Source organism: Pinus tabuliformis, chromosome 9, assembly GCF_031772625.1.
Source record: "Pinus tabuliformis cultivar Carrire ecotype Pingquan chromosome 9, CPIR1, whole genome shotgun sequence".
NCBI classification, from domain to species: Eukaryota; Viridiplantae; Streptophyta; class Pinopsida; order Pinales; family Pinaceae; genus Pinus; species Pinus tabuliformis.
Window position 1 is genome coordinate 286,929,496 of NC_142307.1, and position 19,411 is coordinate 286,948,906.

Below are 19,411 nucleotides of genomic sequence, written 5' to 3' on the forward strand. Positions count from 1 at the left end.
ACCATTAAATAATGATGAATTAATGTTTCCCTGTTCATGTTCAAACTATGTTAATACTTTTTAGTTCATGTACAGACATGGTTTCATCTTTGACAAATGAGAGTGCTACAAGAAAGTCTGTCTATTTTGCTCACTACACATCAGAGATGATCTATATAACACATTTGTTGGTGGAAGAGCCTGAGAAATTGACAAGCCCACTTCTGGCTTATGCATATGTTACACTGCTAAAGGGAAGAAATGTGTGGTATGGTCAACGGATTACAAAGGGAGAAATTAAGCCAGACATTGGGGACAGAATACAAGGAAAAGGAATGATACAGGTTTAAATCCAATTTTGAGCTCAGGCAATATTTTTATTTTTCTCTTTTATTTATTGTCGTAATACATGTTTCATAGTTTAAATGAGACACAACAACCACAAAGTGGGAAAACTGCTTTTGGAAAGCTTCCAAGGAGACCCATAAGCTTTTTAGCAGTCCTTGGCATGCTTTAAAAGTAAGTTCATAATCCAAAGATGGCAGAGTATTTATGGTTGGAAATGCAGTATCAAATTCCATATCGCAGAAACATGAATGGCTACTTTCTGTTTTTTATAATATAGGGTGTATTAGTCGTGGAAGCATTCTATGAATTGCTTTGGATGCTTAGTCATATTGATTTGTGGAGTAGCACTTCTCCAAGTAACAGATATTAGTCTCATCTACCATTTTATCAGAGGACAAGGCCATTTCAGTGAAATATATGGAGGCAGTTCTCTGCGAAGCACAACATCAGTTGGAAATGATAAAAAGAGACAAAGGGTTTACAATACAATGTTCCATGTTCCCTGGAGATGTGAATTGCTTATTGATGTAGTATTTTTTGTGTGCCTTGATTCCTTTCTATCATTATTGACTATCATGCCAACAAAGATACTGGCATTCACATGGAGATGCTTGACGGTCAGTTCTAGAAGCCGTGTGCTGATGAGCTTTCTGACATAGGATGCTTGGTCATACTGATTTGTGGAGTGGCACTTCTCCAAGTAACAGATATTAGTCTCATCTACCATTTTATCATAGGACAAGGCACTATCAAACTTAATGTGGTGTTTAATGTAATAGAGATATTTGATAAACTCTACCAGTCATTTGGAGGGGATGTGCTTCAAGTGTTATTCAATTCAGTAGAGGGAGTTGCAAGTAGCTCTAAAGAATCTATGGCATTTGAGACTACACGTTTCATTATGGACCAAATGATAGTTGTTGTTGCATTCATCCTCTGTCATTTTAGCCCAAGCAATTACTCTATCAGCTGCAATCATATCTCACAACAATGCCTTGTTGGCACTACTTGTGTCAAATAATTTTGCGGAGATTAAGAGCAATGTTTTCAAACGTGTCAGCAAAGAGAATCTGCACAAGATGTCATATTATGATACTATGGAGAGGTTCCATATCACAGCATACATCATATTTGTATTGGCTTAAAACATTTTGCAGGCAGAAAATGCATCGGTTTGGAGTTTCACAATTAACACATGTATGATTCAGTGATGTGAAATTCTCGTGGATGTTATCAAGCATGCATTTCTTGACAAATTTAACAAGATAAAACCGTCTACTTATTTCTTGTTTGTAATTTTCTCTTAAACCATTAAATAATGATGAAATAGTGTTTCCATGTTCATGTTCAAACTATGTTAATACTTTTTAGTTTCTGTACATGCATGGTTGTAGCTTTGACAAATGAGAGTGCTACAAGCAAGTTTGTCTATTTTTCTCACTGCACATCAGAGATGATCTATATAACACATTTGTTGGCGGAAGAGCCTGAGAAATTGATAGGCCCTCTGGATGATACATATGTTATACTGATGAAGGGAAGAAATGTGTGGTATGGTCAACGGATTGCAAAGGGAGAAATTAGGCTAGACATGGGGGACAACATACAAGGAAAAGGAATGATACAGGTTTAAATCCAATTTTGAGCTCAGGCAATGTTTTTCTTTTTCTCTTTTATTTATTTCCACAATACATGTTTCATAGTTTAAATGAGACATAACAACCATAAAGTGGGAAAACTGCTTTTGGAAAGCTTCCAAGGAGACCCATAAGATTTTTAGCAGTCCTTGGAATGCTTTAAAAGTAAGTTCATAATCCAAAGATGGCAGAGTATTTATGGTTGGAAATGCAGTATCAAATTCCATATTGCAGAAACATGAATGACTACTTTCTGTTTTTTATAATATAGGGTGTATTAGCCGTGGAAACATTCTATGAATTTCTTTGGATGCATAGTCATATTGATTTGTGGAGTGGCACTTCTCCAAGTAACAGATATTAGTCTCATCTACGATTTTATCATAGGACAAGGTACTGTCAAACTTTATGTGGTGTTTAATGTAATAGAGATATTTGATAAACTCTACCAATCATTTGGAGGGGATGTGCTTCAAGTGTTATTCAATTCAGTAGAGGGAGTTGGAAGTCGCTCTAAAGAATCTATGGCATTTGAGACTGCACGTTTCATTATGGACCAAATGATAGTTGTTGTTGCATTCATCCTCTATCATTTTAGCCCAAGCAATTACTCTATCAGTTGCAATGATATCTCACAACATTGCCTTGTTGGCACTACTTGTGTCAAATAATTTTGCGGAGATTAAGAGTAATGTTTTCAAACGTGTGAGTAAAGAGAATCTGCACAAGATGGCATATTATGATACTATGGAGAGGTTCCATATCACGACATACATCATATTTGTATTGGCTCAAAACATTTTGGAGGCAGAAAATACATGGGTTTGGAGTTTTTCAATGAACACATGCATGATTTGGTGCTGTGAAATTCTCGTGGATGTTATCAAGCATGCATTCCTTGCAAAATTTAACGAGATAAAACCATCTGCTTATTTCCTGTTTGTATTTTCTCTTAAACCATTAAATAATGATGAATTAATGTTTCCCTGTTCATGTTCAAACTATGTTAATACTTTTTAGTTCCTGTACAGGCATGGTTGTAGCTTTGACAAATGAGAGTGCTACAACCAAGTATATCTATTTTTCTTACTGCACATCATAGATGATCTATATAACACATTTCTTGGCAAAAGAGCCTGAGAAATTGACAAGCCCACTTCTGGCTGATACATATGTTACACTGTTGAAGGGAAGAAATGTGTGGTATGGTCAACAGATTGCAAAGGGAGAAATTAGGCCAAACATGGGGGACATAAAAGGAAAAGGAATGATATAGGTTTAAATCCAACTTTGAGCTCATGCAATATTTTTCTTTTTCTTTTTTATTTATTGCCGCAATACATGTTTCATAGTTTAAATGAGACATAGCAACCACAAAGTGGGAAAACTGCTTTTGGAAAGCTTCCAAGGAGACCCATAATCTTTTTAGTAGTCCTTGGCATGCTTTAAAAGTAAAGATGGCAGAGTATTTATGGTTGGAAATGTAGTATAAAATTCCATATTGCAGAAACGTGAACGACTACTTTCTGTTTTTTATAATATAGGGTGTATCAACAGTGGAAACATTCTATGAATTGCTTTGGATGCTTAGTCATGTTGATTTGTGGAGTGGCACTTCTCCAAGTAACAGATATTAGTCTCATCTACCATTTTATCAGAGGACAAGGCACTTTCAAACTTTATGTGGTGTTTAATGTACTAGAGATATTTGATAAACTTTGTCAGTCACTTGGAGGGGATGTGCTTCAAGTGTTATTCAATTTAGCAGAGGGAGTTGCAAGTAGCTCTAAATAATCTATGGAATTTGAGACTGCACGTTTCATTCTAGACCAAACGATAGTTGTTGTTGCATTCATCCTCTGTCATTTTAGCCCAAGCAATTACTCTATCAGCTCCAATCATATCTCACAACAATGCCTTGTTGGCACTACTTGTGTCAAATAATTTTGCAGAGATTAAGAGCAATGTTTTCAAACGTGTGAGCTAAGAGAATCTGCACAAGATGGCATATTATGATACTATGGAGAGGTTCCATATCACGTCATACATCATATTTGTATTGGCTCAAAACGTTTTGGAGGCAGAAAATGAATGGGTTTGGAGTTTTCCAATGAACGCATGCATGATTTGGTGTTGTGAAATTCTCATGGATGTTATCAAGCATGCATTTCTTGCAAAATTTAACGAGATAAAACCGTCTGCTTATTTCTTGTTTGTAATTTTCTCTTAAACCATTAAATAACGATGAATTAATGTTTCCATGTTCATGTTCAAACTATGTTAATACTTTTTAGTTTCTGTACAGGCATGGTTGCAGATTTGACAAATGAGAGTGCTACAAGAAAGTCTGTCTATTTTGCTCATTGCACATCAGAGATGATCTATATAACACATTTGTTGGCGGAAGAGCCTAAGAAATTGACAAACCCACTTCTGGCTGATACATATGTTACATTGTTGAAGGGAAGAAATGCGTGGTATGGTCAATAGATTGCAAAGGGAGAAATTAGGCTAGACATGGGGGACAACATCCAAGGAAAAGGAATGATACAGTTTTAAATCCAATTTTGAGCTCAGGCAATATTTTTCTTTTTCTCTTTTATTAATTGCCGCAATACATGTTTCATAATTTAAATGAGACATAGCAACCACAAAGTGGGAAAGCTTCCAAGGAGACCCATAATATTTTTAGCAGTCCTTGGCATGCTTTAAAAGTAAGTTCATAATCCAAAGATGGTAGAGTATTTATGGTTGGAAATGCAATATCAAATTCCATATTGCAGAAACATGAATGGCTACTTTCTGTTTTTTATAATATAGGGTGTATCAGCCGTGGAAGCATTCTATGAATTTCTTTGCCAACCGAGTTTAAGTGTCATGCACCCAGAGAGGAAAAAGGAGGTGGTTCTTGTGGAGCTATGTCCCATTCTTAAGACTATGCACAATATCCTTATAAAAAGGTAATAATTTTATGTTTTCTTGTCAGGTTTCAGTGTAGAACAATCTTGTTACGAATGTCATATCCAAAAAAGTTGTCTTGCGAAAGTGTCAATAGGACATCTCATTCCCTTTCCCCTAAACATGATCAAAGTTTATAATTTTTGAAATCTTGGCATGGGCAATAATTTATATTCTACATTTGAGAAAGGATTGACTGGAGCAATTTTAACCTCTTAAGGCAGGGAAGCATCACCAGAATCTATATTACAAGCCTTAAGAGATGAGAATATGTATGATCCATGTCATCGTATTGAGATTGCTTCAGTAAATAAATGATCCATGTTTTAGTTGCCATGCACTCCGAAGACAGTTCAACTTGACGGGGAGTCAATTCTAGAGTGTTAAGATAATAAATTACGATATTTTGTGAGGGGGTGTTAATGTCGTCAAAGATTTTCTTTAGTGACCAAAAATACAGTTGGCCCTTCATTTGAAGTATTTTGTCATGATTGTGTAACTGCACAATTTTTGTTTTGATCGATAGAACAACAATGCATTCTTGGATAAAAATGGTTGTTGGTACTGGCTAAAAGATTTAGGCTATGCAGTGTGCTATTGGTTTCTGTGTTTATCACTTTGTAATCATGGAAGTGAACTCTTCACTCATCATGAGGGAAAATGGAATAACAACAAAAATATGTGAAGACTCACTTTCCCTGCGAGATGATTGAAGAGTTCACTTTAGTGTCATTTTTTTTCTTATATTTATGTATGTCAATTTTTTTCTTATATTTATGTCTTACGACGTTTCCTTTGCAGCATGTGGTGCAAATGCTAGTTTATCTTTAATGTCTTTCAAAAAAAACAAATGTTTTACAAAAACTCCAAAATCACGTATAAATTCATTTGTTTTGTAAAATTATTCATTCATCATAACTGTCTTTTCATATTGATATTTTATCTCTGAGATAATGAAATTTCGATGGGGGGGGGGCGTTTAACCTAATTCAATCTTGCTTCGCCGCGAAGGCATGTACTAGGTGCATTTTTTGTGTGATAACCGTCACCGTAGGATCGCTGCCGCAAAAACGTTACACGCGATGGGATGGTGACGTGTTTCAGAACCGTTTTAAAGAAATAATGATTAAAAAAAACACACAAAAAAACATAGCACACTGAACTACCAGAGTCCATCTATATATTCTAGCATTATGTGGACGTCTAATATACATATTTTTTATCATAAAATATTTAATACAGATCTTCTGCTCATCCCAATGACTTCGTTTTTCATTTTCATGGCTTTGTTGGTTGCTCTCACCTCTGCAGTTTCCAACTCTTTCTCCAATATTTCCAACTCTGACTCCGACCGTGCAAATATCTCAAGGGTGCGCGGCGTTAAGTCTGAGTGTCCAGAGGACACAGTGGCGACCCGGGAAATCAAACGCGAAGATGTAGAAAGAGCGGGATCTGTGACACGGTTTTTAAGCAGGGGACGAAGAAGAAGAAACCATGTCAGACCTAATGTCGACGACGGCCATGTGCACACGGTACTAAGATGGAGGTTTATAGATAAATCATATGTATAATATTTTCTTATAAATGCTGCATGACTCTCGTCTTTTATGTATTGCTGTACTTTTTAACAGCGTTCACTTGTGCGCTACAACTCCGCTGGTGACCCAATCTTTGGTGTCGTTGTTCGTTTGAATCTATGGCGTCCGACGGTTGCTCCAGATGCTGAATTCAGTCTCAGCCAAATTTGGATCAGTAACGAAAATCAAGGCATACTAGAGACCATAGAGGCCGGATGGATTGTAAGTGGATGAGAAACTTCATTATTTTTCTTATAGAATTTTTCTTCCAATTAATTTGAATCCTCAAATTCTTTAAATTAGAGAATTTAATTGGTTATACTTGTATTATGAAATATTATGTAAATCAATAAATTTAATATTTAAATGGCCTATGTAGCATACAACATTTAACATTTTCTTCTATTCAAGTAGCTTAGTGTAGTGTTTAAAGTAACGACTATTAAATTAAATTATCAAGTTAGATTAAAATTTTTTGTTATTTATAATATGGATGAACCATAATTAGAAACTATCTAATCTTTCCATGAAAGTAATAAGAATAGGAAAACAATTTTTTTTTTATGATGTCTTGATTATGGGAAGATAGGATTCAAAAGACTTTTTTTTTTGCATAATTTTTAATATGTTTATTAGTTTTGATTTATTAAATTTAAAAGAAATATAATTTTAATATTAAATTATTATTATCATTATTATATATAAAAATCATATATATATCTATATATAACTCAAAAATGAAACAAAAATTTGCAAATTTCAAAATGTTAAAATGATTTAAAAATAAAATAATTACACAAATTTAAAAAAAAAACAATGTAATCACATATAAATTCATTTGTTTTGTAAAATTGTTCATTCATCATAACTAAAAATTATTAGAATCTATATTTTATCTTTAATGTCTTTTATAAAGACTATTTAATTAGAATTTTAAATTTTTTTCAAAAAACAAGCTATTTTACCTTTAATACCGACCCTAAAAATCATGAGAAAAAACAAAAAAACAAAAAACTTTATTTGGACACTTTTCATTTCCATTTTTAACAAATTAAAAATTTACTCAAAACCAAAGAAAAAAAAAAAAAATCCCAACCTCAACTCCTTTTTAGATTCTTCTAAACAAAAACAAAAAACGTTATGGCAACCCTTTTCATTTCCATTTTTAAAAAATTGGAAATTTAGTAAAAACACCAACAACAAAAAACAAAAAACGTTATTCCAATGCTTTTCATTTCCATTTTAAAAAATTTCAAAATTTACTCAAAACAAAAAAATTCCAACCTTAACTCGTTTTTAGGTTCTTTTTGTCAGAGTTCTCCTTTGTCAGTTTGATCTTTACTATTAATACTTACATTTTTTTTATATGGGACAAAATTACCATTAACGGATGTTTCTAATTTGAAAAAAAAACATGGCAGAGTCCATCTATATATTCTAGCATTATGTGGCATCTAATATACATATTTTTTATCATAAAATATATAATACAGATCTTCTGCTCATCCTTTGGTGGTGTTCTGGTTGCCTTGCAATGAGTTCGTTTTTCCTTTTCATAGCTAATTTGTTTCTGTTTTATGTCGCTCTCACGTCTGCTATTGATGTGCGTGAAATGAGCATAGATGAATACATCAATTTTATTAATCCTCCAGCAGTTTACGAATATCAGGTAATATCAGATCTGTTTATACTTGAACATGTCAAATTTGCAATTTTAATCTATTTATATATAATTTAAAAGGAAATTAACTTAAAAAAAATAAAAATGAAAACAAATTATTGATTTTTTTTTCCTGACTGTGTACTATCCATTAATGCACAGAATCAGTTTGGAGAAACCATTCGTTGCGTAAAATTCAGTGATCAAATATCTGTGAAGTACTCACATGATAATATCACGCGGGTATGAACCTAAAATATTAAACTGGCAAAACATTAGAACATAAAATTTGGCGTTAACTGTTGACAATTGCTTGTGTTTGTTTGTGCGTAAAAAAGGGTTTGAAGAAAGCACCGAAACTGAACCCGCCGAGCATAAATATTTCCAACTCTGACTCCGGCCGTGCAAATATCTCAAGGGTGCGCGGCGTTAAGTCTGAGTGTCCAGAGAACACAGTAGCGACCAGGGAAATCAAACGCGAAGATGTAGAAAGAGCGGGATCTGTGAGACAGTTTTTAAGCAGGTGACGAAGAAGAAGAAACCATGTCGGACCTAATGTCGACGACCCTGATGACGGCCATGTGCACAAGATGGAGGTTTATACATAAATCATATGTATAATATTTTCTTATAAATGCTGCATCACTCTCCTCTTCTATGTATTGCTGTACTTTTTAACAGCGTTCATTTGTGCGCTACAACTCCGCTGGTGACCCAATCTTTGGTGTCGCTGTTCGTTTGAATCTATGGCGTCCGACGGTTGCTCCAGATGCTGAATTCAGTCTCAGCCAAATTTGGATCAGTAACGAAAATCAAGGCATACTAGAGACCATAGAGGCCGGATGGATTGTAAGTGGATGAGAAACTTCACTATTTTTCTTATACAATTTTTCTTCCAATTAATTTGAATCCTCAAATTCTTTAAATTAGAGAATGAATTTAATTGGTTATACTTGTATTATGAAATATTAGGTAAATCAATAAATTTAATATTTAAATGGAGCATGTAGCATAAAGCATTTAACATTTTCTTCTATTCAAGTAGTAGTGTTTAAGGTAACGACTTATAAATTAAATTATCAAGTTAGATTAAAATTTTTTGTTATTTATAATATGGATGAACCACCATAGTTAATTGGAAACGATCTAATCTTTTCAATATAATGTGATTAATCCAAAAAACTATTTTCTATATTACCAAATTATTAATAATCCATTCTTATTGCAGGTGTCTCCGCAGGATTATGATGGCTCAGCTGAACCACATTTCTTTGTTTACTGGACGGTAATGACATAGTCTCAAGTTTGGTTGATGTATTTATTAAGGAAGGCCTCATGATGCAGATTGCTGACAACTGAATATGCCTTCATGCAGTCCGACAACTACCATAACGGATGCTATGATATGGACTGTGAAGGATATGAGCCAGTTGATGGCGCCCCCATTCAGCCCAAAACACAATTGGGGCCGGTATCGGTGGTTGGGGTTCCGGGGGCACAGAAGGACTTTGCTCTAAGTCTTCACCTCGTAAGCAATGTCTATATTTGATTCTTATATTTTGATGTTTATATAGTTTGAAAATGCTAAATAAGTACAAATATTACTGGATGTACAGCGAGAGGAGCAAGGCACAGGTCTGGTATGGGCTCTATATTACGACGGCACGAAAATAGGTCATTGGCCAGCCTCATTGTTCAATGCTCTTGCTCAAGGCGCTAGTCAGTTGGATGTTGGGGGAGAAGTTTGTCATGACTCAAGACCCCCGGGGCCCATGACTGCGACACAGATGGGTAGCGGTTACTTTCCTGAGGGGGGCTATCTTTATGCCGCATATACGAAGGCCATACAAATTTTTGACCAGGGTGGGGCTGGGATTGATCCCGATATTCAAACTTTGGTAGAAAAGCCCAACTGTTATGCGCTGAATTACTTTACCAGCCCAGATCCATCATGGGGTAACTATATTTTCTTTGGAGGTCCAGGGGGCATTCCGAATAATCCTAATTGTGTGGCTTGATATCTGTTTGTATTATGTCTGTTCTTGATATCTGTGAAAAATAATATTGTATTATGTCTGTTATTGATATCTGTGAAAAATAATGTTATATTACATGTGAAAAATAATATTGTATTTTTTATGTTCTGGCATACATTGGTCTATGAAAAATAATATCATAGGATAACGGTGGCTCTTGTTCAGTTTTTTATTAAGTATTTTAGATCTATTTTGCTCTTGGAAATTAGTTTGTACCACAAAATGGAGATAAGTTTGGGTGGGCAGATGAGTTTGAAGGTTTTTTCAGCTATAATGGTTATTGGGATAAATTTATTTGGAGTTTTTCTGCTTCTAAATAGGTTATATTCCACATAAATACCATGAGTTTTGTGAAATTAGAAAGAAAGTTTACCTAAACTACATTAACATGATTCTTTTGAACACTTCTAAACACATCTAGAATATGTTGTTAAGAATTATAGTTCTGCATTGATGTAATTTTGTAATTGCACATCTAGAATATGTTGTTAAGAATTATGGTTCTGCATTGATGTAATTTTGTAATTGCACATCTAGAATATGTTGTTAAGAATTATGGTTCTGCATTGATGTAGTTTTGTAATTGCAGAGAAAATGGTGGAAAGGCACTCTGCTTTGTTTTAATCAACACCTGAAAAATCACAGAAGACACATACACATTCTGAGACAGTGTACCGTTTACAGATTTAGATCCGGGAGAAGTTAAAATGAATATTGTGGACTATAAAAAAACAATTGGCTAAAACATTTCAGAGCAGTGGAGGGGTTTAAGTTTTGGCAAAAATATTTCAGAGCAAAGAAGACCATTTCATAGAGATGGCAGATTTTGAAACTATTCATATTATTATGAATAGCAATAAATTAATTGTTTAAATTGTTGGGTATTTTTCATGGGAAAATACCAAAACCAAAACAATAAAACACAACAGAGGAATGCTCTGTTTCTCTGCCTCAGGATCTTTATGCACAGAGAAGCTTTTTAAAAAAATTATCTCAGAACAAACCAATACACAGCCATAAAAATATTTCTATTGATTAAGATATAAAGCCTGAAACAACATTCATCCTCTTTGCTGAGAGGGATTCACCAAAATTACTTTCACCCATCAAAACTCTGTTTTCACCTGAGGAATTACTGTGCTGGTTTACTGCAGTAAAACCCATTTTTACATTTTCTAGTGTAAAACTATTTTTACACATACTGCTGTAAAAATATTTTACACATACAGTAATCTTTACATTACATTCACAATCTCAAAAATAACTGAGCACTCTTTTCATTTGCATTTCAATGCAAATCCAACCTATAAAAAAAACTTACTCAAAACACATGCGCTCCACTTCATTTCTTTTCTTCATGCACTACTGTGCAAAACCACACATGGTTTTTCGCTTTTACTGCACCTTCATTTTACAATGCTCCACCATTTGCTTTATGCACTGCTGTGCAAAACCACACAAGGTTTCCATCACCTAGTTCTATCTTTTTACACACTGCTGTGTGTTATCATTCACATTTTAATTACATGTGCAATTCACTCATCTGCAAAAATGAGCACACACAAGAAACATATACCAAAAACATTAAAGATGGGGCGATGACTTGCCCATACCATTCTTTTAAATTTGCCCATACTCCCGCTGGAATAAAATTAAAAACTTCACCAAAACTTACCAACCCACAGTAAATTGCATTTACTGTTTTACTGACATTTACTGGCGGTAACGGGACTTTTACTTCACGTCAAATTTATTTGCTGCTGACTTGTACTTTAACCATTGACTTTATTTGCATCGCATCGCAACTTTTCTCATGTCAAAGACCCCGACTCTATGACATTGCCGATAGCGATGTGCCGATGCGATATCAGCGATCGCTTATCGGAGACACAAAAGCTCCTTTATAATTCCTTCACTTCATTTTGCCGATGCGATATCGGCGATCGCTTATCAGAAACACAAAAGCTCCTTTATAATTCCTTCACTTCATTTTGCCGATGCGATATCGGCGATCTCTTATCGGAAACACAAAAGCTCCTTTATGATTCCTTCACTTCGACTTTGCCGATGCGATATCGGCGATCGCAGTTGAAATTATATTTTCAACACTCCCCTTTAATTTCAACTGCTGGGCATTCAATCTTACCCAAGCACTTCCTCACATAGAGGGATTCACCAACTGCTTCTGATGCAGTTCCACAAACAACAAAGTTGTCTTCCTCTTAATAGAGGGATTTACTTGAGACTGTGCTTAAGAGCACCTTCCTCATGACAAGGATTCACCATGTGACTGTGCTTAAGAGCACCTTCCTCATGATAGAGGGATCTACCAAACTATGCTAGGGAGCATCTTCCTCTGAAAAGAGGGATTCACCAATGACTATGCTGAAAAGCATCATCCTCTTGATAGAGGGATTTACCATGCGTATGCTAAAAAGCATCTTCCTCTCAACTGAGGGATTCACTAATGACAATGTGCTGAAAAGCACCTTTCTCTTCAATAGAGGGTTTCACCAAATGACTGCTTCAAATGCAGTTCCAAAACAAACAACCATTGCACTGCTATGCGTGCAAACTCATTACAATGTTCTTTTATGCTGCTGCATATTCTCTGCTGCGCTGTTATGCCATCTTCTTTACTGTGTCTACCCCACACTGCTGTGTCTACACTTGCTGTTGTATTGCTGCACTTCATTTACATTTCTTTGCAAACCCTACATTGTTGTGCATTCTTCAAAGACAAAATACTCTGTCTTTTCTGGAATAATTACTCTGTCCCACCTTACAAATTTACACTGCTGTGTGTAAACATTTCTTACACTCACTGCTGTTGCATATATTGCATTTCAATTCAATGAACAACAAATTCATTACATTTACCTTTACTGCTGTAAGGAAAATTTCTTTTGCATGTGCTGCTGTCCATTACATCTCATTCCTTCAACAAAACTTTAATGTTGCTGCATCTTCTTGTTTGCATCGCTGTGTGCTTCTGCTTCTTGCTGTCATGCTGCTGTCCATAACTTCCTGCTGCTGCATTTTTTTTTTTTTTATTCACTGCTGTCCATACCCATAACCATAGACTGTCATCCCTGGGTTTTTATTTGCTGCTGCGTTGCCTCTGCAATTTGCACTGTTGCTACCTTTTGTTTCATCATACTGCTGTGCCCATACTCTTGGCACTTCATTCTCCACAAAATAACATAGGCTGCTGCCTTTTCTCATGCACCCTTGCTTCACACAATCTTAGTCTTCATTTTTTTTTATTTTCACAACACACTGCTGTGCAATTCCTTTCATTTTTCTGCTGCCACACACATTCTTATACATCCAGTGTACATTAAAAATCTGCTGTCCCTGTTTTTTTTTACGCATTCCTTTGCATGCTGCATTGCATATGAAGAAAAACATTACATCTTTTTTGCTGTGTGAAATTTCATTGCATTCTCAGCAACTGGGCATTTACGCTCTGCTGCGTTTTGCCTTCTCATTTTCTTCTCACTGCTTTGCATTTTCATTCCCAATACCAAACATTTCATCTGCTGTGCATTACACTCATTCTGCTTTGAGTATGTTCTATCACATTACATAGAAGGAAACTACCTTCCATTGCTATGCATTTCAATGCATGTGCACCACAAAAAAAATTTCAAACTGCTGTTTTGTGTTCTATCTTCCCACTGCTGTGAGGGTCTCCATGCTTTGCATTTTTCTATTATCTCGCTGCTGCTCTTTACATTTCAGCGCTGCCATCTCTTCTTCTTTATGCATTTCTTTGCATATTGCATAAACACAAAGCAAAAACATTGTTGATTTCATCACTGCTGCATATTGCCTTTCAGAGGGATTAACAAAGATTTCATTTGCAACTGCTGTGCTGCAATACATCCTCTATCAACAAATGACTGTTAATACAGTTCATCAAACAAAACAAAAAAAAATTCAAGCTCCCCTTTAGTGTATGCTTGTCTTCTTTTGGCAGACTCTTCTCAAAACAAATTTAGATCCACTGGGGAGTTCAAGGAGTTTTCAGATTGCCTTTCCTTCCTTCTCCACACTTGTGTAACTTTCTTCTTTTGCATGGGTCTAGCTTGTGTAAGAGCCCATGTCAAGTTACAGTCATGTGCCATATGCCCAATGTTATGACACTTGAAGCATTCAACATTCTTCATGAATAAAGATTCATGATTTCTTCTTGTGAAATTATTTCTTGGAGATTGTCGGGGACCACAACATCTATCTCCATGAAATGCTCTACAGTCTTTTGCCATGTGACCAAAGTTTGAACAAGCATAACAATAACCATAAAATGAACTTTGGTACCTGGGAGATGGAGGTTTTCTTGATGTACTTCTGAAGCCTTGCTGCCTTGAGATCCTTTGATGATCACCATTGCATCTTGCCTCTTTGCCATCAGCTACATTTCCTCTTGGAGCTGATTTTCTACTTGGAGCAGGATTCCTTCTATTGCTGCCTTCATTTTTCTCCTTGCCTTTGCTGGAACTAGGAGCATCACCATCTCTTTCTGGCTTCTTCATATCTCCTTTGCTTAAAGCATCCTCATCCTTGTTTGAGGGTTCAGCTACATACCCAAGTCTTGATTTATCAGATGGAGATCTATGATAGCTGAGCATGTCATCTAGAGCTTGAGAGCTCTTCATGATTTTTTTCATCCCTTCAACCTTCTTCCTGAGGAGGACAATCTCTTCTTCTAGCTTTTCACATTCATTATTTTTCTTTGCTAGTTGTCTCTCAGTTTCTTCCTTGCTACAAGTAGCTTCAGCTGCTGCTACTTTAAGAGAGATGATGTCTATCTTTATTTTGGAGATTTCTTCATCTTTTGCTTGATTGCTCTTCATTCTCTTTTCAGCTCCTTGTGCCTGCTTCTTGGCTTCTTGTAGTTCGGACTTAAGGGAGGAGACCTCTACCTTGTACTGTCCAATCTCTTCTACAAGCTTGTTCACTCTCTTGTGTCTTTGTTCAAGCTGACTTGTCAAGACATCTGCCTGCTTCTTTGCACTATTAAGCTGATCTGTCATAGATATGACTTCTTCATGATGTTTCTTCTTGCATTGGTCAAGCTCCTTCTTGAGCTTGGTAAGCTCTTCATCCCTTTCCTTTACTTGAAGCTTGATGAGGTCAAGCTTTTCATTCTCATCTTCTATGATGGGTTCTTCTTGGCTCATTGTCATGGTCAGTGCTCCTTTTGCATGAAGGTCATGCAGTCTGTCCCATATATCTTTTGCTGATGTATATTTTCCTAGATTCCTCTTCACAGAATCAGGTAGTCCATCCAAGATTAGCTTTGCTGCTTGTGCATCATACTCCATGGATTCTTTATCCATCTTGCTGTCATCAATCACTGACTCCCAGACTTCAATCCCCTCAGACATTAGGAAAGCCCTCATCATTATTTCCCATACATCAAAGTTTCCATCAAGCTTTGGGGTTTCAAATAGAATATATTCTAATGGATTGTCTTCTATTTTAGTAGAGGAGGGAGACACATTTTTAACAGGCCTCAGGCTTTCTTCTTTGACCTTGCCATTCTTAACTAGGCTTCAAATACTTGACTGTGTTTTTTTTTAAAACAACTGACTGTCTTTAATAATAACTCAGAAACTTGGGAAATACCTGAATCCCTTTGGCTGAAACTTCACACTGCTGGAGAAGCTTTCTCTGCTGCAACTACACCTTCCTTCAGCTTCTTTGAGTCTTCAAAGAGCATGAACCTGCTCTGTCACCATCAAAGAGCCTGGACTAGCTCTGATACCACTGTTGGGTATTTTTCATGGGAAAATACCAAAACCAAAACAATAAAACACAACAGAGGAATGCTCTGTTTCTCTGCCTCAGGATCTTTATGCACAGAGAAGCTTTTTAAAAAAATTATCTCAGAACAAACCAATACACAGCCATAAAAATATTTCTATTGATTAAGATATAAAGCCTGAAACAACATTCATCCTCTTTGCTGAGAGGGATTCACCAAAATTACTTTCACCCATCAAATTAAGATATAAAGCCTGAAACAACATTCATCCTCTTTGCTGAGAGGGATTCACCAAAATTACTTTCACCCATCAAAACTCTGTTTTCACCTGAGGAATTACTGTGCTGGGTTTACTGCAGTAAAACCCATTTTTACATTTGCTGGTGTAAAACTATTTTTACACATACTGCTGTAAAAATATTTTACACATACAGTAATCTTTACATTACATTCACAATCTCAAAAATAACTGAGCGCTCTTTTCATTTGCATTTCAATGCAAATCCAACCTATAAAAAAACTTACTCAAAACACATGCGCTCCACTTCATTTCTTTTCTTCATGCACTACTGTGCAAAACCACACATGGTTTTTCGCTTTTACTGCACCTTCATTTTACAATGCTCCACCATTTCCTTTATGCACTGCTGTGCAAAACCACACAAGGTTTCCATCACCTAGTTCTATCTTTTTACACACTGCTGTGTGTTATCATTCACATTTTAATTACATGTGCAATTCACTCATCTGCAAAAATGAGCACACACAAGAAACATATACCAAAAACATTAAAGATGGGGCGATGACTTGCCCATACCATTCTTTTAAATTTGCCCATACTCCCGCTGGAATAAAATTAAAAACTTCACCAAAACTTACCAACCCACAGTAAATTGCATTTACTGTTTTACTGACATTTACTGGCGGTAACGGGACTTTTACTTCACGTCAAATTTATTCGCTGCTGACTTGTACTTTAACCATTGACTTTATTTGCATCGCATCGCAACTTTTCTCATGTCAAAGACCCCGACTCTATGACATTGCCGATAGCGATGTGCCGATGCGATATCGGCGATCGCTTATCGGAGACACAAAAGCTCCTTTATAATTCCTTCACTTCATTTTGCCGATGCGATATCGGCGATCGCTTATCGGAAACACAAAAGCTCCTTTATAATTCCTTCACTTCATTTTGCCGATGCGATATCGGCGATCGCTTATCGAAAACACAAAAGCTCCTTTATGATTCCTTCACTTCGACTTTGCCGATGCGATATCGGCGATCGCAGTTGAAATTATATTTTCAACATAAACTTTATTGTTATTGGTCATATTTCAAAAAGAAAAAAACACAAACCTTACCACTATTTTAGAAATTTCAAGATATTCCCGAATCTACCTTCAAGATAAGTTCAGCAGCAATGGAGCCAACACTCTGCTCACTGTACTTAATTAGGGTTGAAAGCACAGTCACCTGCCATGGCATCTGTCAGTTTTTTTTTTGTGTCTCATACAAGCTGTAAAGGTTCTGGTGAACATCTTTGAGTCTGGTCAAGCGTTAAGGTTTAGATCTTGTCAGCCGCAGCTTCTTGTTTTATTTCCGTTCCTTGCAGGGCGATAGCCAATAACAAGAGGTTATAGCAGCCGCTGCAACAACTCATTTATATTCTCAATGCAAAATCTTGAATCAAGAAAGGAGTTTTCAGAAGAAATTAAGAAAAAACCCAACACCAGTGCCAGGTATGCAAATAGTGATTGAGGACTGCCAACGTGAAAGATCATCTACGCCCCCAAACCTATCATGCCTTCCATACCTATGCTCTGTTGCCGTTGTGTAGGATGGGGATCTTGTTTTTTCAGTCTATTTGTCAGGGTGGTAGGCAATTGGCCGCAATAGTTAGGATCTAGTATAATGTATTATCTAACAATGGAAAAAAGATGAATACCTTATGGATTCTTGACTTTTTTTGTAACTTGCTACTGTGTAGATATTGTTATAATGCTAGAGTGAAAAAGAAAACAATGAAACCAGCATAAGTTTTAAGAATTTTAATAGGCCAAACAAAATCATGCTATTAGAACACAAGATTTTTCTTATTTTCCCATGCTAACTCTGCTTATATTAATAATAAATCTTATCAAGGCCATTGGAAAGGTCAACCCATATTCTATGCTGTTTGAAAGTGGCAATAAGCTGGTACATTCTCTATTTTTCTTTTTGCTTCTATGGCCGAAAAGTAGCAGCCATGAAATGGTCACATTTTTTCTTGACATGTAATACTAATAATCCTTTAAAGAGAAATAAGAAGAGTGGTGCTATATGTTTAAAGGAAACCTTTGCAGCTGGAAAACCTCTCCAAAGTCTACAATCATGTTGGATTCTCACCATTGAAACATGTCCTGGTGCCGACATCATTAAATCTAGTTTATAACACTATCAAATATATTATTGTATTTCAAACAATTAATTGTGATGAAATACTAAGCATTTTAGTTATTATAACTTGTGAATCATGATTTATTCAAAAATGGGTGTCATTGCTGCGATGATGCTGTACCAAAAAGTTATTACATTGACTCATACAAGGCTATTTCTCCAATGCTGTGTAACATATCAAAGCCTAATTAGATTGCAGCATATTGATCTTTTCACTTTGACCAACCTGCAACCAAGACAGATCTCATATATACAGTTCCAAATTCAAACAATGATTTACATCAATTAAGTCGAGGAAACTATATAACGAAGCAAATATGAAAAAATGTTTAATCACTAGCCATATTCACAACAAAAAAACCAGAGAAGCCCCTGCACTTTTTTCACCATGCTCCGCTCGGCCATGCAAAAGCAGATTCCGCTTGGTTCTTAAATCCCCTTGCCTGACCTCATTATTTATTTCTTCTCTACCGTCGGATATTATTGTATTTCAAACAATTAATTGTGATGAAATACTAAGCATTTTAGTTATTAAAACTTGTGAATCATGATTTATTCAAAAATGGGCGTCATTGCTGCGATGATGCTATACCAAAAAGTTATTACATTGACTTATACAAGGCTATTTCTCCAATACTGTGTAACATATCAAAGCCTAATTAGATTGCAGAATATTGATCTTTTCACTTTGACCAACCTGCAACCAAGACAGATCTCATATATACAGTTCCCAATTCAAACAATGATTTACATCAAGTAAGTCGAGGAAACTATATAACTAAGAAAATATGAAAAAATGTTTAATCACTAGCCATATTCACAACAAAAAAACCAGAGAAGCCCCTGCACTTTTTTCACCATGCTCCGCTCGGCCCTGCAAAAGCAGATTCCGCTTGGTTCTTAACTCCCCTTGCCTCACTTCATTATTTATTTCTTCTCTATCGTCGGTTCCCAACAGGCCGTAATTATGTGTCTTCAACCCAACCTGACCTGGGCGCACAGA

General features: G+C 35.8%; 1 protein-coding gene across 1 annotated transcript; it reads left to right on the forward strand.

Annotated features, from left to right (window-relative positions):
* The first annotated feature begins 8,033 nt into the window (after positions 1 to 8,033).
* On the forward strand, positions 8,034 to 10,177 carry LOC149148295 (protein neprosin-like). The gene is made up of 7 exons (XM_089442133.1): positions 8,034 to 8,168; positions 8,322 to 8,402; positions 8,498 to 8,662; positions 8,841 to 9,008; positions 9,388 to 9,444; positions 9,535 to 9,687; positions 9,776 to 10,177. The coding sequence occupies exons 1-7, from the start codon at positions 8,034 to 8,036 to the stop codon at positions 10,175 to 10,177; spliced, it is 1,161 nt and encodes a 386-aa protein (XP_089298259.1).
* The last annotated feature ends 9,234 nt before the right edge of the window (positions 10,178 to 19,411 follow it).